The 19,657-nt window shown below is 50.8% G+C and overlaps 1 protein-coding gene across 3 annotated transcripts in view; it reads right to left on the bottom strand.

Annotated features, from left to right (window-relative positions):
- The window catches only part of Ctif (cap binding complex dependent translation initiation factor), a 226,012-nt gene that overhangs the window by 168,699 nt on the left and 37,656 nt on the right, over nucleotides 1-19,657 (bottom strand). For 2 of the 3 annotated variants that reach the window (XM_051201993.1, XM_051201995.1), the window contains exon 2: nucleotides 3,589-3,797. In XM_051201993.1, the coding sequence (XP_051057950.1) occupies nucleotides 3,589-3,768 (180 nt within the window). In that variant the 5' untranslated portion in view covers nucleotides 3,769-3,797. The remainder of the gene's footprint in view (nucleotides 1-3,588; nucleotides 3,798-19,657) is intronic. The other variant, XM_051201994.1, reaches the window with a different exon arrangement.

The following is a 19,657-nucleotide window of genomic DNA, read 5'->3' as shown; positions in this document are numbered from 1 at the left end:
AGGAATCTAACTAACCATTGAGCTAAGGTGTTATGAATTCCCAGGGGTTAATAGACAGTTAAAGTGGTTTCCTCACACTAAACAAAGGACTAAGAAGCAGGTGCCCACTAGGAGCCACTGGACAGCCATTTAGTAGATGCCTAAGCCTGGAAGAATCTTTGGGTATATGGGCTGGGGAAAATGTGAATGTTGTATGATTTCAAAATAGCATATTCCTGTAAGCTGTATTATCAGAGGACATCTAAATAGATAAGGAAGTTAACTCAACAGAGGCATTGTTGTAGAAAGGTTGTATTGAAGGGAACATTTATTGGTTTGTTTGTTTTTCTAGACACGGTTTCTCTGTGTAGCCCTGGCTGTCCTGGAACTCACTCTGTAGATCAGGCTGGCCTCAAACTCACAGAGATCCACCTGCCTCTGCCTCCCAAGTGCTGGAATTAAAGGTGTGCACCACCACCACCTGGCAGGCATAATTCTTGTGGAACATCTATATGTAGGTAGAGACTACTCATAAAATTAAAAGGAATAATAGTAAGAAGGAGCATATAATGACTTTCTCATGCCCAGCCACTTATGATTCTATAATTCACTTCCGTGAAGCCTTTCACGGCTGGCCTACCATGGAGCCAGGACAACTGTGAGCACGGATCCCAAGGTAGGAAAAAAAATACAGAAATGGGATGGGAGGGGATGCAGGGATGGAGGGCAGGTGAACAGGCCCGTAATGGCAGGAGGAACATGGAGGGAAAGGAGGAGAAGCCACATTAGAAGGAGCCAGGAAGCCAATGAAGGGTTCTCACCCCCTCCCACATAATCAGCACTGCCAAGCTTCTTCATGAGAGTCCTTAGAATTAGACAGAACCCAAGATGTTTGCCTGCCTCCCAGCATCAAAAAGGACCACAGGAAACTGCTTCAGGCTCTGTAGCTCTTGATTTAACCTGTTTAAAAGAGTGTACTAGAAACTATGCCACTTCCACACATCCCGCCATCCCAAGAGACCCCACTAGGAGGCAGCTGGCCTTGGAGAAGGGAGAAAGCCATGTCCCACCTGAAGTGTTAAATAAAACCCTACTGGGACGTCAGAGTCACAAGAGGTCTACATACATAGGGGTTAATATTCAGGTTCTTCCTTATTCGACTGCATCTCTGGTGTAGGGCCCAGCCATCAACATTTTCCAAAATGTCCTTATGATCCTGTTCAGCTGGAGGCAAATGTTGCCCTGGTGAATTATCACCCAGTTACCTAGCAACATCAGAGGTGGCAAGCATTTCCCACCATAGCATTCCCACCTACGCTACCAAGGGCCAATGGCCAATGAGATCGAGTCCTAATTCTCTTCTATGAATTAATGCCCTGACACTATCCATTACACCTGGGAACAAGAAGAAGGTGGGAGAGGGGTGGGCCAGGAAGGGTGCTCTGACCACGCTGTAAGTCTGACAACTTTTTATGTAATTAAAAAAAATTATCTTAAGCACATGGATATTTTGTCTGCATGTAGATCTTTGCAAACATACAAGAATGGTGCTTTCAGAAGCTGGAAAAAGGCACTGGATCCCCTGGAACTGGAATTATAGATATTTGTGAGCAGCCATGTGAGGATAGAACCTGGGTCCTGTGGGAGAGAAGCCAGTGCTCTTAATTTCTGAGCCATCTCTCTAGCTCCAAGGGAAATGTCAAAAATGTGATATTTTAGAATCCACTGGAAAACAGGCAGGTTTTTTTTTTAAAGACTTTAAACTTTTTAAAGACTTTAACTTTTAAAAATTTATGTGTGTAGTATGTGTGTTTCCATGTGTGGACCCTGCATTTGTGCAAGAGGAAAGGCCGTCTAATGCTGGCCAAAGGGTGCAGTCTTAAATGTGGTATTAGGGAAAAGTTGGGATCCTACAAACAGACATGGTTACTCACTGTTTTCATTAATTTTCCTGCTGTAGTGATAAAATACTCTGACAGCATCTCACAGGAAAGGGTCTGTCCTGGTACATAGTTTAAGAGGACAGTCTGTCACAGTGGGGAGGTCATGTGACAAGAGCTTGAAGCAGCTGGTCCTATCATATTGCAACAGAGAACACAGAGCACTGAACTTGTATTAATGCTCAGCTCACTTTCTCTACTTCGTCCAGTTCAGGATTCCTTGCTCAAAGAATGGTCCTGCCCACAGTCAAGGCAGGCTTTCCCACACCATTCACTGCAATCAAAGATAATCCCCCAGGCATGCCTAGAGGCCCAACTCCCAGGCGATCCTAGACTCTTTCAAGTTGACAAATAACTACCACATCATCTAAGAGAAGGGAAACTACCTCTCTATTTACCTCTCATTCCATCTATCCACCCATCATATATACATACACCCACCTATCTGTCCACCATCCATCCATCCATCCATCCATCCACTTATCTACCTACCTGTCATCTATCTATCTATCTATCTATCTATCTATCTATCTATCTATCTATCCATCCATCCATCCAGTGTGGTTTGGATATCCTCCAAGTCTCACAGTTGAAGGCTTGGTCTCCCATACATTCTCAAAGGTAGGGCTTTAGAGAAGTAATTGTAGGTGCTGAACAAATGGGTGGTAGTGGAAACTTGGGTGGTAGGACCTGATTGGAGGAAATGGGCCATGCCTTTGACAGGTGTGTTTTGTCTCCAGCCTCTTTGGCTCTCTCTCTTTCTCCTGTCTGCCATGACGTGTGCAGCTTTATTACATCACGTTCTCTGCCATGTTCTGCCTCCCTATGGCCCCAAAACAATGACCCAGCTGATCATGACTGGAACATGCCAGAAAAGAAAGTTCAAGCATCCTTCACAGCAATGAAAACTGCCTAATTATCTACCTGTTTCTCCATACCTACCTATCGTCTGTCTGTCTGTCTGTCTATCTACCAACCTATCCACTTGTCTTTCTTTTCTAGTGTTGCTGGATTAGGGATGAAGAACACAACTGTGCAAACATCATGAGGTGTTTTCTAAGTGTCCATTGTCATCGCTCAGAGTCTAAAAAAAATGTCACCAGTGGACAATATTCTTCTCCACTCCCTTAAACTTTCTCAAGGTTACCAAGAATCTTAACAAATTTTCTTTCTCAGAAATATCAAAACATCACCACAGACAGGCAGACAGAGACATTCTTTGTGTGTCTGTGTGTTTTTTTTTTAAATTCCATTTAAAACAGTCATCAGATTAAACAGAAACAGGCAAAGTGCATTAGCAGAACTATTTCCTACAAAGCTCTGTCAATAGCGATTTTTTTTTTTTAAACAAATGTCTCTGAAAGATGGATCTAACCTTGTCCCTGAGTAAAGTTGGCCACCACTGTCCTACTCTGGGCATTTGTGGGTGTGTGGGGGGAGGGACTTGGGACAAGCCCCTCTTCCTCCAGTAGCACACAGAGTGCTCAGCTGAAGTAAAGGCTTCCTGGCTGGTTCTCGAAACCTCTGGTCTGGGATTCTGGATGCTGTGTCACGTGGGACCACCATACCCCAGCAGTGGAGGGATAAATGATAGGACATTGTCAGAATTAAGGTCCCCAGCATCGCCTCTTTGAGCTTGTCAAGCCCTTCGACCTGGGCCATCATTCACCTGGGAGATGTGGGGCTGTGTCCTCTGGCTCTCGACATCACCTTCCGGCTTGTCCGTCAGCAGCCCCTGCACCTGGTACTCCAGCACATAGCTGTCAATGAAGCGCTCCAGTTCCTCGATCTCCTGGGAGCGACTGCTTCCTGCCTCGGAGGAGGCCGATGCTGCTGAGGAGTTCTCCATCCCTCCAGCTCGGGGGCCTGGGCTGGCTGCTGGGGAAGAGGACAAACAGCCTCTGTGAGATGCTGCTGGAGGCCAGGACAACGCCCCACTCGAGAAGAAATTCTCTCTACTCTGAGAAGCAATTTGGTCTCCCAGTTGCCAGGACAGTTAGTGGGATATTATTGGCTTATCGTTAGCAGCAAGCACATGCTGAGTTCCAACTATGAAGAGAAAGAAACTGAAGCCAGAGGAGGTAGGAACTTGCCACAAGTCTATAGAATGGAGTGTAGGCTCGGCCTGCTATGGCAGCCTGTGGTTCTCCACTGGGTTTTCCCAGGCACATGAGGCTCATGGACACATGTCATGTGAAGAAAACGGACACTGAGGGCAGAACAAGATGCCACTATGGGACATGGCAATGACATTTCAGTTGCTATTGTCCAATCTGCTCCAGGTACAGCTGATAGGCCTAACATCAGGTGCCACCTGCTCAGGGCTGTTCAGACAGGAGACAGCTGCAGGACCCACCTGGCCCCTGATCCCTGACACCTGGCAATCTAGGCTGTAGCACCTCACAGGGACACCCTAGACAGGAAGGAAGCTCTGCCTTTCCATCTCAGATGACAATTGCAAGGCGGCGGCAGCTTTGTGGCCCTCAGTGGGCCTGAGCAGACTGAGCTCCAGATGTTTAGTTGATAGTAGGGACCAGACCTCCAGGATCCCTCTCGTTAGCTCTCCTCGGAGACATGGTTTACAGAGACACCACCCTTCTGTCTCCCGCCGAAGTCACTCCTGGGGAATTGAACCTCAAAGCAACAAAACCCCAAGCAGGTGCCAGGCAGGTCCTTCTCTCTGCTCCTATACCCTGTCCACACACTATTTTTGCTCTGTGTCTAAAATAAACATGAACATTCTTTCAAGTATGTTCTCAATAGCGTTAAGCATGGTCACAGTGTTGTGTAACTATGACTACTACCCATCTCCACTTCTATAACCTTTTCTTTCTCCCAGACAGAAGCCCTTCACCCACTCCCCTTACCCTTCATTCCTCTGGCCCAGGCCCTGGAAACCCTACCTTCCTTCTGACCCGATGACCTGCTTATTCTGGGTACTGTGTTTAAGTGGAGTCATGTGATATTTTTGTGACCGGTTTATTTCACAGTGCATTCAAGGTTCATCCATGCTGCCACACAGCAGACCCTCATGCACTTTCATGGCTGAGGAGACATCGCGTTACAGTAACACATCATGTGTATTTACTCTCACTGGCATGCGGGCGGTTCTCACGCCTGGCCGTGGACAACTGCTATGAACACGGGTGTGCAATTTTCTGTGTGTTCTGCTGTGTTTGGTTCTCTGGGGCATGCGCCTGCAGGTTCCCTCACGCCTACAAGGCAAAAATGACACTTTCACTGCCCCCCCCCACCAAATTCAGTTTCTAAGTCACAGCGGGACAGAAATGGGGAGAACCTCGTGTAGCTGGGAGCCACAGGGGAGGCTTCTGGTCTTCACAGTGCGAGAGTGGCCAAGGAAAGCAGGGAAAGGAGAGGGGAGGGTGTGCAAGAGACCTAAGCACACCCGACCTGGCCACTCAAGAGGGGCGCCCTTCCCAGGCCCTGGCCTCTGCAGTGATACCCTGGGACTCTGCCCCGCCCTGCCCCTATTCCCTGCCAGTGAACAAAACAGTCGGAAAAACGCCGCAGCTGCATTTTGTTGTAAAGGGTAGAGTGTTACCCTGAGGCTGCAGGCAAGGGCAGGGCTGCAGCTCGTAGTGTGAGCAGGGCGTGGCGGCACATCTGCTGGGGGAGGGGGAGAGACAGCCCTGGCCATGTGCGGAGACCCCATTCCAGCCCGGCCATACTCATGCTGCCTCTACAGCCCCCTAGCGCCTCATGGCTTGTTTTAGGATCAGGATTTAAAGCACCCATTCTCTGATGGATAGACACCCTCCCTTTCCATAGTGCTGTCCCCTCCCCCAGACTCTCACAAAAAGGGCACAAAGCACAGGGGTTCCTGCTGAGGTTCCCAGCTCTCCTCTTCCCTCTGGCCCCACCTGGCTCTGAGCCCAGAGGCTCAGGGTACTCTCTCTCAGGCTATCATCTAGAGGAAAAGGCAAAACTTACTTCACAGGGCACCCTGTGGGCCTAGAAACAATAAGATAGTCTCCATCCTTCATTATCCTTCCAGCCACCACCTGCTCAGTGACAAAAGGCATTAGGTGTTGTAAATTTAGCCTATCCTTTTAAGAACAGACAGGCATTAGGGGCATTTCCCCCTCCCCTCCAACCTCAGGGATAAGCTGAGTGACCTACAAGCCAGGAGACTTGAATGCTGGGAGACCTGTCATTCCAGGACCTGGGAATCCATCATTTTAGCTCCCTAACTTCCTCAAACTCATTCCCTAACCCCTTCGGCATCTAACCCACCCAACAGAGCTGCTGGACCTCGCACAGGAAGCTGGGAAGATCTCCAAGTCTACTTTCCCGGCTCGGTTTTTGGCTTTGGGCAACAACAAAAAATTTAACTACCCCACAAGCTGCAAGGGGCCACAGGGAAGCTGCAAGGCACCCCATAAGCGAAGGAGGGGGTTGTCTGATGCTCCCAGGCTCAGAAGCCAGTGTTCTTCACTCTGTGCTTGATCCCAGCAGGGTATCGACTCAGCATCAGGGCAACCTCTGAGCTCTGAGAGCAGTGCACCCAACACGGGCTCACTGTTTTAGTTTTGCTAATGTCAATCATCACATCTTCCCAAGGCTTCATCCCAACTTTCCCCACATCACTTCCTATGAGGCCTGGTACCATACAGCACCATACCCCTGGGTTCCCTGCCAGTGATCTGTTCCTGGTGACCTTGTCATTCATGTGCTGGCTGCTGACCACTACATGCTACTTCCCTAGATCCTCTACCCACAGGGCCAGCTAGAACAGCTTCACCCAGAACACACAGTTGGGACGACAGTTCTCCTTTATCACTTGCCAGGCAGACCTGGGCCAGGGATATATATAGAGAGAGCTTGTGGGAAGAGAAAGGCTGGGCTGTCTGGGAGGGAAGATGCCCACAGTTGTCCAGAAGAAGCCATGGGAACCTTTTCCCTGCCAGGCCCCATCTCATCTGGCCTGTGCTCCAACCCCTCATAGATGACTCTGTAAAAGATACTAGTTCCCTGGCAATCAATTCTTCATCCCTATTGTCTGGTTGCTACAGCCAGTGCTGGCCCAATGACTTGATATATTTATGTGTGCCCGAGAAACACAGGATGGTTTAGCGGAGGCCTGTGTGAACTGAAACTTCAAGGTCCCAATCCCCAGGAAGTGGGAAAATTCAGAACCATGCAGTATTGGAGGTGTGACTTGGAAATCAGTGACTCTTAATTGCAGCGGGAGGTGGGACATCCATCATCCTCTGAATGGGGACCCGACCCCCCCACACCTCACCAACTCTGGATAGGGCCTTATTCAGAATGCTGGTCTGTCAGAAAACAAATGTCCTGTGCCATGATCACAGCATTAAAGAATGTGTGAATTAAAGCTGAACAGATTACACCAGCGTTTGTGTGTACCATGCATTGGAAGTAGTATTTCTGCTCCTAGCATTTTTGTTTCATTTGCTAATGATGATGTATTTCTTTTGTGGGGTGGGCAGGACAGAAAGAGATGAAGCCCAGCAGACAGGCAGGGTAATCCCAAAAACCTAATGAGTACAGAGTCCCCAGCATCATGTTAAAATACAGATCCCGACTAGGTAGATTGGAGCTGGATCCCAAATGCTAAGGTTATTCTCCCTTGAAACAGTCTCACTACATACCCCAGGCTGATCTTAAACTCCTGATCCTCTTGCTTCTGCCTCCAAAATGTAGAATTATAGGCATGCACCAGCATGTCTTGTGAGAGTCTACATTTCTAGCTGGCCCTCAGACTAGCCAAGATCAGAGAATCTCTCCCATCACTTCCACCCTTATTCAGACACGCTCTCTGCCATAGTGGGGTAGTTGGAGGCTCCATTCTGACCTTCTGGCTACATAAGCAGGACCCCACAAGATGAGAGCTCTCCTCTTTTGGTCCATGCAGGGCTCAGGGAGAGCTAGCACATAGTAGGACCTCAATGAGCTGAGGTGACTATCTCCTGGATGACCCTGGGTACTGTCTCCACACTATTGTTCCTAAAATCCAGGCTGCATTGCTTCAGCAGCACTCTGAGAACCCAGCCTAATCCTGTGCAGATGAAGGTACATGAGGCAAAACAACTTGCTGGAGGATGCTCAGATACCTGTAGCTATAGCCAGTCTAGACACAGGCCATTCAGCGATTCACCCAGCTGAGTCAGTGTCCCCTCTCCTGGTGATTGACAGCCTTTGCGACCCCCCTCCCCCAGTGTAATCTCACTTACCACCATTAACACTGAGTGGGAATGAGAGGATGGGAGTACTCAGTAGGAGACTATTCTAAGTCATCCTGTAGCGCTACTCTGTGAGCCAACTCTGGACAGGGTCCCTTTTGCTTACTGCTCTGTCCTGAGGGCAGGGTGCCTGGGAGCAGGGCTGGTCCCTGTGGTGAGGCAGAGCACAAGCAGCAGAAGGCAGGAACTGTGGCTTCTTAGGAGGGCTGGCCTGTGCAGCTGCCATCAATACTGAAGGTCTAGGCAGAGAGGACCTAGGAAGAGGTGCTGAGTGATCTGTTGTGGCACCCTGGTCACTGCCCAGCCCTCCGCAAGAGAGAGACAGCAGAGCAGTAACTGGGTCTGGGGAAGATGGAGAAGGACGGGAAGGGAAAAGGAGTGGGACTCTGTAGGTGCAGTCCCTGTATTATTTCTGGAAATCTTTATTGTACAGGTCTGCCTTCAAATTCTCCAGGACCACAGGGGCCTCCACTTGGACCTGACCCCCCTTGGCTCCAGGCGCGCTCTGCCTTCTCCAACACCTTCTTATCCTCCCGATCCTGTTACTCAACACTCGGCTGCTCCTGAAATATTCATGGGTCTTGATCTTGCCTTGACAAGACAGCAAGACCCTTGAGGTTCTGTTGCATTCTGTACCTGTCTCTACTCCCAAACCCAGACCACACACACACACACACACACACACACACACACACCCTAGCACATGCCTTCAGCACCATCCTCCTGCCCATGGCCACTGGCACCCACTTTTCCCCAGTCCCCTCCAGCTCCTAGAACGTCACTGGGATCCTCCTCCAAGTCCAGGACTTGACCTCTTACTAAAATATACCTGAGCCTCCTCAAGACCATTTAAACCAACCAAGAAGTCCTGAACACTTGTTGAGCATTGCGCCCTACATGTGTCGGGGGCATGGAAGTCACGTAAGAGGGACCAAAGCCCTGAAGGGTCACTAGCCAGATACCTGAACCACAACCTTGGCTGGAGTCGAGTGGCCTCCTCGCTTCTCCTTCTCCCAAGATGGGGGAATATAAGGGCTTTGAGATCTGATTCCAGAGCTGGTTAGCCCAATGCCCATGGCACGACTCTGGGTTGTCCTTAACCTGCCTCCTCCTCTGTAAAGAATGTCAATGATGAGCATGTACCTCATAAGAAGATACACGGACAGTGAGGTGATGCAGGAGAGAAGGGCTCAGCATCTCCTGGTACACAGCAAGTCCTCATTTACCACTGGACCTCACAGCCATCCCTTCCTCCCCCCTCTCTCTCTCCCTCCCTCTCTCTCCTCTGACCTCCCCACGTTCTGCCTGGACCTTCAGTTCGATCCTCTCCTGGGTTATAAATCCGGGAGCCACGCTGCACAGACTCTTGGGGACCCAGTCTCTCTCGTCCCTGCACTCCAGGTAGGTGGCTGGGCCCACCATTGGCTTTCTCCAAAGGCCTCTAAACGTACTTTCTGAGAAAAAGGACTGACTGCCTTGGAGCATGCTGGGTAGGGGGAGGGACACCAAACATGTCCTGTTGTGAACCCAGCAGGACACTTCAGGTTAAGGTCAGAAAGCTCCAAATACAGTGACCTCAGCACCCAGGTCCTGCTCAGGTAACAGGCCCTCTCCAGTGTCCCTCTTGGGGTAACCACAGCCCCCAGGCAGCTCTCTTAGTCTCTGCAACATATTCTTGAACCACCGCCTAGGGAGAGCAGTGGTTCCACACTGCCCGAGTCTCAGTGGGGCTACACACGGGAGGACCAGTCAGTCTTCAGCATCAAGAGGGAGGCCACATGGGAGGTGGAGCGGAGAACGATTCCCTCTCTTCCTCAAGCTGTCCTTTTGGAAGCCCTGGCCCCTCCCCTCACAGCGGCCTCAGAGCTAAGAGTGGTCACTGGGTCTTCTGGCCCTCACAGGCACTCACACTTTTCTGTTGCTATGATAAAACACCGAGACCAAGGAAACTTCTAGAAGGAAGAGCTTATTATGGCTTCCCGCTCCATGAGGAAAAGAGCCCGTCACCGTTATGGGGAAGTGTTGGGAATGACAGCAGCACTGTGGCCAGAGCAGCTAGACGGGGCTCCGAGCTCACATCTTGAAGTGCAAGCAGGAGGCAGAGAGAACAAACTAGAAATTGTTAGTTTTTAATCTCTCAAAGCCTTCCCCAATGTCATGTTTCTTCCAACGAGTCCATACCTCCTCAGCACCCCCAAGCAGATCTTCCAACGCTGGCTGGAGACTATGGTGACATTCTAATATACACTGTCTCTCAGATGACAAATTCATCACACACAGAAGCACAGCCACCAAACAGTGCCACCTATCGGCCACCTAAGGGTTATGACGTTTTTATCTGGTTGAGTGCTTTAAAAAAAAATTCTAGTGGAACCGGCCAGCGGTGGCACACGCCTTTAACCCCAACACTAGGGAGGCAGAGGCAGGCAAACCTCTGTGAGCTTGAGACCAGTCTGGTCTACAGAGCGTTCGAGACAGTCAGAGCTACACGGAGAAACCCTATTTTGAAAAATGTCTTTTTTTTTGAGTGAATATTTATAAATCAAAAGATTCCATGTAAATACCTATGTATCTGGCTTTTCAGAAGATCAATCAAGTCTGGCCCACCTTTTTATACGGTGGTGGTCAGCTGGAGTAAAAGAGTATTGGTCCACTCAGACCACGGTCAACCTATAGCTTGCATAGTCCTGGGACCCCCTTGTTACCTCCCTACCACGAACAGTCGTCGATCACAAGGCTCTCCTCACCCACGTGTTGCACACCCAGACCTCTGGGTGTCCAAGTATGACAGCAGCAAGGAAATAAGAAAGGGTTGTCTATGAACACAAAAACGAGCGTGCCACTAAGAACTTGGAAATAAACCTAGAACAAGAATTGTTCCCTGGGAGTTGGGAGTGACACCCACACAGCAGGCCAAGCAGAGATACGCCGAAAAGTCAACACCCAGAGAAGAAGGTGAGTGGTTTTCTTCTCCACGCGGTGGCTGGAGGAGGTGTCCCTTGGAGGCACTGGGCTGGCCACCACAGAAGGCATGGACGCCCCTCCCCACTCCCCTTCATGTCCCCCAGCTTAGGACTGCTGAGTGGGCTCTAGAGAAACCAGAACCCAACATACCCCTCCCTTGGCCATTGGGAGCCGGAAGCAGACAACAGCTCGCAGGGAACTGATGCTCCTTCTCCAGGGATCAGCAGGCAGGCTGCTGACCAGCATGGAGAGGCCGGTGGCGCAGTACAGGAGAAGCAGCTCAGCCCGCTCAGCTGGAGGCAGGCCTCTCCCCTTCCAGGTAGCTTTTGTGTATCTTATACAATGTCCAGGCCCACTGGACAACTGTGGGCATCCCAAGCCCAGTCCATCCCCGGTGTTGCCATAGTGCTTGCTTCCTGATTCTCCATGAGCCCTCAGGAGATGGAGCAGCAAGAACCTTGGATTCTGGGTTGAGCGAGTCCTCAACACTGTGCCCTTCAAAGACTGGTTTCCAAGCCGTTTCCCCTCTAAGACCATACTTATCTTCAAATAAACTCACAAAGGCTCCTGCAATGTGGAAAGTAATAAACACTAATTTACAAAAGCATTTACTTTAGGCCAGACACCATGTGACAAGCAATTTAATCTTCAAGGCGATGTCACAAGGCAGACACCATTTTTGTTCCTGCTCTACAAATGAGGTTACTGAGGCAGACAGAGCCTGGACAAAGGTTACCTAGTTCATAATAGGCTGAGTTAGTACAGAAACCCACACAGAATGTGATAATTTTAACTAGAAAAGAGACACCCTGTGTGTTATTCATTCTCCACGATGTCCCTTGCTCAGTAGCCACAAGCTGCTGGACCCCATGGAAGGGGTTTTGGAACCAGTCAAGGCTAGGGGCCCCGCACAGGTGACAGAGTAAACTGCCATCAGGTGGTCAGACTCCTGGAGGTGGCCCAGGTCCTATGCCGTCCTGGGGTCTGCATAGACTAGTACGACTGGATCGGTGAGCTCTTAATAACCCTGCTCCTGCAGTTAGAACCCTTGAAGCACCCTGTCCTACTAGACAGGGCAGGGTAATAACCCAGAATCCTGATTCACATCCCCCCGCCCCTGTCCCGGGCATTTGCAGCATCACAGAGACTAACTCTACAACACAAGCCAATGAATCAGTGGACATTCAGGTTGAGCTGGGATGAGCCAAGGGGTAATAACAGACAGAAGGTCTTATGAACCACACAGACTTCTTCCAGAGACAAGGTATGAGTACTCAAGTCTCCCAGAGATCACAAACACTCACAAGCTACACTGGCTATCTTGTAAAGAAAGTGTTTGAGGCTTGGAGCTTGGTCTTTTATTTAAAAAGATGCATTGCCTGGTGTGTGTGTGTGTGTGTGTGTGTGTGTGTGTGTGTGTGTGTGTGGTATGTGTGTGTGTGTATATGTGTGTATGTGTGAGTGTGTCTGTATCTGTGTGTGTGTGTGTCTGTATCCGTGTATCTGTATCTGTGTGTGCGTGTGCATGCATGTGTGTGTGTGTATGTCTGTATCTGTGTGTATGTCTGTATCCATGTGTGTGTCTGTATCTGTGTGTGTGTATGTCTGTATCTGTGTGTGTGTCTGTATCTGTGTGTGTGTGCGTGCATGTGTGTGTGTGTGAGCGTGTCTGTATCCGTGTGTGTGTGTCTGTATCTGTGTGTGTGTGCATGTGTGCATGTGTGTGTCTGTATCTGTGTGTGTGTGCGTGCATGTGTGCATGTGTGTGTCTGTATCTGTGGGTGTCTGTATCTGTGTGTGTGTGCGTGCATGTGTGCATGTGTGTGTGCGTGCATGTGTGTGTGAGTGCATGTGTGCATGTGTGTGTGCATGTGTGCATGTGTGTGCGTGCATGTGTGTGTGTGCGTGCATGTGTGTGTGTGCGTGCATGTGTGTGTGTGCATGTGTGCATGTGTGTGTCTGTATCTGTGTGTGTCTGTATCTGTGTGTGTGCGTGCATGTGTGCATGTGTGTGGGTGCGTGTGTGTGTGCGTGCATGTGTGTGTGTGCGTGCATGTGTGCATGTGTGTGTCTGTATCTGTGTGTGTGTCTGTATCTGTGTGTGTGTGTGCACGTGCATGTGTGCATGTGTGTGTGCGTGCATGTGTGTGTGTGTGAATGCCAAGGCCTGAAAAGGGCATCAGGGGCTCGCTATCACTCTCAGCCTATTCCTTTGAGCCGGGATCCCTCCCTGAATCTAGGGTTAGCATTTTGTCTTCTAGGCTGGAAGTCAGCAAGCCCTAGCAAAGGTCTTCACGTTCCAGGTGATGAAACACAGTGTGAAGCTAGGACACGACACACACAACTCAGAGCCTGGGTTCAGGTGCCTCAGCAGCAGACTAGCATCCGAACAGCCCTTCCCTTTTATTTTTCTTTTAGACTCTCAGCAGGCTGACAGTATATTATGCCTTCTTGGCCTACTAGACCATGTGCACAGGGAAAGCTCATCCCCATGCTGTGCCTTAGACAGCCTAGTCATTCAAATGACCAGGAGGGCCATCATTCTATAGCTGCCAGCGTTCCCATACACAGGCTCCTCTGCTAGTCTCACAGTCAGGCTGGCACACAGACCACTGGTTCTTACCAGGCCCTCACGGCTCTCTGTAAGGGACGGCCCCCGCGAGCATCCTCAGCACGTCACTATACACTGATTAGCAACACCCTTGCTGAGTGGGACCTTGGCAGTCATTGAGTCTGGCGCACCCTTCCATGGGTTCAGAAGATCTCTCTCTGTCTTGTGGGTCACTGGTAAGATGGTACATAACACACGGCTCTTTTGTGAGCCTGGACCTACATCTATCCCTCTCCCCTCCCCTCCCCACCACAACATGAACACAGATTAATGTGGTCATGACTTTGTGGCTTCTTAAAAAAAAAAAATCCTGTTCTTAGAGATGGCTAAAAGGGGGGGGGGCGCTAAAGCAGTGGTGGAGAGAGTAGGCCTTAGTTCAATAGAGCTGAGACTCTTCCACATCCAGGGCTCAAGCCTGAAGCATGGTCCTACTAGCTGGAGCACATCTGCCCAGCATCCAGACCAGTGCCTGCGGGAGCGCCTCATCTGCCAGCCAAGACAGCAAGATTCGCTGTCTCCCTAGGGACCCACCTATGTAGGAAATGTCACTGATATGGGACAAGCTGCTCTGGGGCTGCTGCCACGGGAAGCCACTCAGGCTGGTCAGGAAGAGCAGGGGAAAGGAGAAAAAGGGCAGACATGTCCACCTTGTCTGGCACCATTTGGGAGAGGGAAGACACTCAACATTGCAGTCTGGGGTGCAGTGACAAGCTCAGACTAGATTGGGGACACTGAGCAGTTAGAATTCAGAGGGCTTCTTGACTCTGGCCCTGTCCTTAAATGTCTGTCACTGGTTCAGTGTCTGCTAGGCAACAACTAGACCCCAGGCTACCAAGGCGAATGGAGGCGTGGCTCTGTCCTTTAGGGTGCATTAGGGGGTGGCAAGAAGAAAGCCAACGACAGTGTGTCAAGAACATGGCACCAAATCCCGCCCAGGGCCCTGAAACACACGCCCAGGGGACCCAGGATCGTATAACCCCAGCTTCCTGTGTGACCCTCAGTAAGTTCCACACTCAGCCTTCCTATGACAGGTGTCGCTCCAAAAGGGAGACTCACACACAGGAAGAAGCCATGTCCAGAAGAGGAGGGCAGACAGGCGACATCAAAAGCCAGAGGACGACCAGGCACAGTGCCTGGCACATGCTTATTTATATCCCAAGCCGGGGAGGCAGCAGCAGGAGGACCCTGACGTCAGCGCCAACCTGAGATGAATAGCGAGGCCCTGCTTAAGACAAAACAGGGAGCCAGGGCGCACTCAAGTTGGACAGCAAAGCACCAGAAGTAGGGAGAGCTTGGCGCAGATTCCCAGCCACACTGCCAGAAGGATACAGCCCTGCCCACGCCTGGCCTTCCAGCTTCCATCGTGGTAAAATCATAAGTGGTGGCTGTGTAAGCTGAACGTTGCCCTTTGTTACAGCAGCACAAACACCATTCGTGTACAACACACAGTGCACATACTGACCCTGGTAATAATAGTTCCTATGTAGTCAAACAAGAAACCAGCATGGTAAGCTATGCAAAAGGTACTTACTGCAATGCTGTCTCTGGGCAGGCATCCTGCATCCCCACTTTATAGGTCATCAGTTTTAGGAGGCAGAGTTGGCGCTAACCACATTATTAAACTCATCCCGGGGTTTGCTCCTGGACCCCAGGACCTACTGCAACAACTCAGCTGACTGCTGGCCAGGTAAGGAGGAGCTGCAAAAGTCCCCTGCACTGCCCATGGACGACAAGGCCACACAGGGTTCAGATGAAACCACCTCAGAGGGTCACAAGGTACAGCAATCTATGTGGCTTGTGGGTTCCAGGTCTGCCGGCAAGCAAAGGAGTCTATCTGGCCTCACTCAGCTAGCTACCTGCTGCGTAACTGCCACTCCTCAGACAGCCATGCTGCGGCCTCTGCTCACCACTGCTAGGCCAGCTGACAGTTCCCAGAGGTCTCCAACTTGGGGTCTTGGGTAAGAGGTTCATCTATGAAAGCTATGGAACACAGGCAAGAAAAGCCTTTCTTGTTCAAAACTAGAACTTCAAACCGAGCTTGGTACCGTGTGTGTGTGTGTGTGTGTGTGTGTGTGTGTGTGTGTGTGTGTGTGTGTAGCAATACAGGGTGACTCCCTATACCTGTCTGGGTTCTCTGCCACACCCAATTCAGGAAGGGAAGGCAGGCGTGTGCGGTAGGAGAATGAGGGGCTTTGACAGCATGCATGCCCCTCTGGGCCACATCATCTGATTGGTAGGAAACTGGTTTAGTCATGGTTTTTCCAGAAGCTTCTGTTTTATGGCACTTACTAAATATTGAGTACTCAGAAAAAGAGCCTAGTGTGCTGTTAGCATCCGAGGCCGAGGCACACCTGAGGCTGAGGGCCACGTTTGACTCCCGCAGCTCTGCTGATCACCTCGAGTGCACACTTTTCTCCCTACCTAGATGGGAGGACAAACACTTAAAACAAAAAACAAAAACAAAAAACAATAACAATGAAAAATCCTTCACTTGAAGAACATAGAAATTAATCTATAATTATATTTTAACTTATACCCGAATAATTAATAATATATTTCTAGCAACGTATTAAGAGAATACTAATACAAAAAAATAGTAACAACCAAGCTAGCTTTGCATGGCTTCATCTGAATCCTTTCAAATGTACTGCAAACTTGTCCTTCTTTTAAGTCTTCCAGGGACTCCTGGAGCTGTACTGGATTCCTGGCTCATTGTTCATGGTTTCCCACACATTTCTGCCCATGGCATACTAACTAATCCAAGAGACTCCCTCCAGAACTCCTTCTGAGCGCTGAGAGCTGCCAGCTCCCACTGGCCACAGAGAATTCCCAGACGGAAGTGACAGCTAAGAACTTCAGGGGGACCATTTGTGACTGGTGCCTGTTCCTCTGGGGCAGGTCACAGGCTGGGGCTCAGTGGGGCCAACCAGTCTGGCTGCGGCTCCATCTGCTTCGGGGCCTCTCAGAATCCCAGCACCACTACTCCCTGATCGGGAGCTGTTAGCCAGTAGATCAAGAGTAGGCCCGGGGACCTGGCACCTCTCCTTTGTTCCCTTTCCCTTGGGGCCTACAGCCAAGCAAGTGTGTGAGCAGCGGGCTTGGGTTCTGCTGCGCTGACAGCTTCATCAGGCTGGTGACCACCTGCTAATTGCATCCTCAGCACCACGAGCCCTTCCAGTCCCCTCCAACTGGAACAGCGATGAAAGCTGCCTGTCACATAGCCTGGGCCGTGGTCAACTCCAGTGCTTTCCAATCCACACCTGCACTGACTGGCTGCTCTCACTTCAGGCTGGGGCCAGCCCTGCATTTGATCTGGTCCACATGGACATGGGATTCGAGAGCAATTTCCAATCACTGCAGGAGTTTGCTGCCTGGCAGCTGGAGGGCTTTTTGATAATTTATTCACTGGCACCTAGGCTAACTGGGACAAGAACGTCCTGCCTGAAGTCCACAATGGAGAGGATCAGCAGAGGGATCCAGAGGGAGCATAGACCACCCACTCACCTCCCGGAATCACAGGGGAAGCACACAAGGTGGTGAGCACCAGCGTGCTTTAAACTGCCCGCCCTCGTTCTATGGTTACTGCCCAGGTTCTCCTGGAAAGAGACTGGCATTCATACTATGATGTAAATGACTAACCACACGTTGAGAGGTAGAAGACAAAGAATGGCCCAACCACTGGGAACCCAAAGATGGTACAGAAAGAAGGCAAGACAACACCTAGAAAGGAATCTGTCTTTTCCCAGTGTGGGTGCCGCTGGGGATGCCCTTTATTTAGGTCAGGGCTAGCTCCTGGAGGATCCCCCTACTGATGACAACATGGACTCCTGGTACCATGGTTCTAAGAAAAGCTAGGGTCTCGGTGTCCAGGGCTTGAGAGCTAGTGGCTGTCCCATGAGTTAACTGTGACTCTGGATAAGTTGCAGCTCTGGGCCACCCTGGTTTCCATCTCTACAAGAAGAGGGCCCTGGTCTACTCCCAGGCCCCTTTGCCGTTCCAAGCCTTCTAACTCAGCCATCTGTTCACTCCCCTCCTGCCCCCTGGTCAGTGGATGGGCAGGATGGGGGAGGCAGGCTCCAGTTGGGCCTCATGCCCTGGATGTATAGCGGGCTGTCCTGGCTGGGGGCCAAAGCGCCACCATTTCTGGCTCTGCTGTGGCGTCATAGCAGTGAGAGTAGATTCCAGGCTAAATATGGAGACCCAGACCCAGGCTTCTTCCACCTGCAGGCCAGGGTGCAAACTACACTGCAGCCTCCCAGCCACTCCAAATGCTGACTGGGAAACTCTGCCCGGCCAAAAGCCAGACAGGTCAGGAGGGCCAGAGTAACAAAGGACTTACAGAGACATCAGAATCCAGCAGCATGAGGCACTCGCCTCTAACGCAAACCAGGCACGTGCCTGCCAGTTCAACAACTCAGAAAAGCAAAAAACGACCGGGTCTCAGAGTATACATGCCAGTTTGTTTCCCACAGGGGAACAGGGATACAATCTCGAAACAGGAGAGTCTCCTCTGTGAGGCAGGGCATGTAGGATGAGGTGTAAGACCTCCCTCTTTAAGTCAGGCCATGTGACTTTGCACCTCGTCCTCACACAGACACTAGCAGAATGAAGCAGCAGAGCATTGTGGGAAGTCGGTGTGCATATAGGAGATCAGAGAAACTGTTACTGCCGCCATCCATGCTGTATGGAGCCAGGGAGGACGGGAACAGTAACAGATGAATTAAACTCATCTCCGCAAGCCTGTTTTCCCCACGGGTAGGGAGAGGGTTAGGGAGTGGTAGGAAGCAGAACAATGGCCCTGGGGAGCTTCTTTCTGCTTAAATTTGAAACCAAGGTTGCTTTGGAGATGGTGGAGGCAACCGATCCAGAAAGAGGATGCAGCCTGAGGCTGGGCAGAGGAACCAAAAGCTACTCAGACTGGAAGAGGGGACCTGGGAAAGGGGAGGTGGCAGAACAGGGCAGGCATCAAAGCCAGGGGAGGCAGCTGGAGGGTCTTAGTGAGATACACGAGTGTGCGTATCACGCACACACACGCTTGCACGCACGCACACTCATACACACACATGTGCACCCATGTACGCGCGCACACGTGCACACACATGCGCGTGCGCGTGCACACACTCATACATTCACACGCGCACACACGCGAGTGCGCGCGCACACACACATACACACAGGCTATATATGTGTAGGCCCAGCATGGGTTCAGGGACTAGTTAGGTGACAAGAGAGTCACCCAGACTAGAAATACGGAACTGGATTTAGGAGTGCCACTCCAATACAACTGAGCTGCAGCTGCCCAGGGCTGCTGGTGGGGGTGGCAGGGCTAAGGAAAGAGCAGCTGGGGAAGAAGCTAGGATGAGGACTTCCAAAGTCCCCAGCACTGACAGGCCAGGGACAACAGGTCCCCGGAGGTGACCACAAACGCTAGGAGAGCAGGGCTACGTGGAGTGTCTAAGGGTTACTGCACGATGAAACACCATGACCAAAAGCATGGGAGGGAAGGGTTTATTCTGCTTTATACCTCCAGGTAACAGGGAAGTCAGGGCGGGAACTCAAAACAGGGCAGGATCTTGGAGGCAGGAGCTGAGCAGAGGCCATGGAGGGTGCTGCTTACTGGCATGCAACCCCCTGCCTTGCTCAACCTGCTTTCTTATAGAACCCAGGGCCACCAGCCTGGGGTAGCACCGCTCACAGCAGGCTGGGCCCTCCCCCGTCAATCACTAATTAAGGAAATATTCTACAGGCTTGCCTACAGCCTGATCTTGTGCAGGCATTTTCTCAACTGGGGCTGCCTCATCTCAGATGACTCTAGCTTGTGTCAAGTTGACATAAATTAGCCAGCCCATGGAAGGCAGGGACCAAACGCAGCAACAGTCTGGGGGTGAGGGTAGGAAGGCCACCGAGAGGGTGAGCAGAGAAGCGTGCCCATGGACGTG

Source organism: Phodopus roborovskii, unplaced genomic scaffold (genome assembly GCF_943737965.1).
Source record: "Phodopus roborovskii unplaced genomic scaffold, PHOROB, whole genome shotgun sequence".
Lineage (NCBI taxonomy): Eukaryota > Metazoa > Chordata > Mammalia > Rodentia > Cricetidae > Phodopus > Phodopus roborovskii.
Note: the sequence above shows the minus strand (reverse complement) of the source record. Positions and strands in the feature narration are given on the sequence as shown.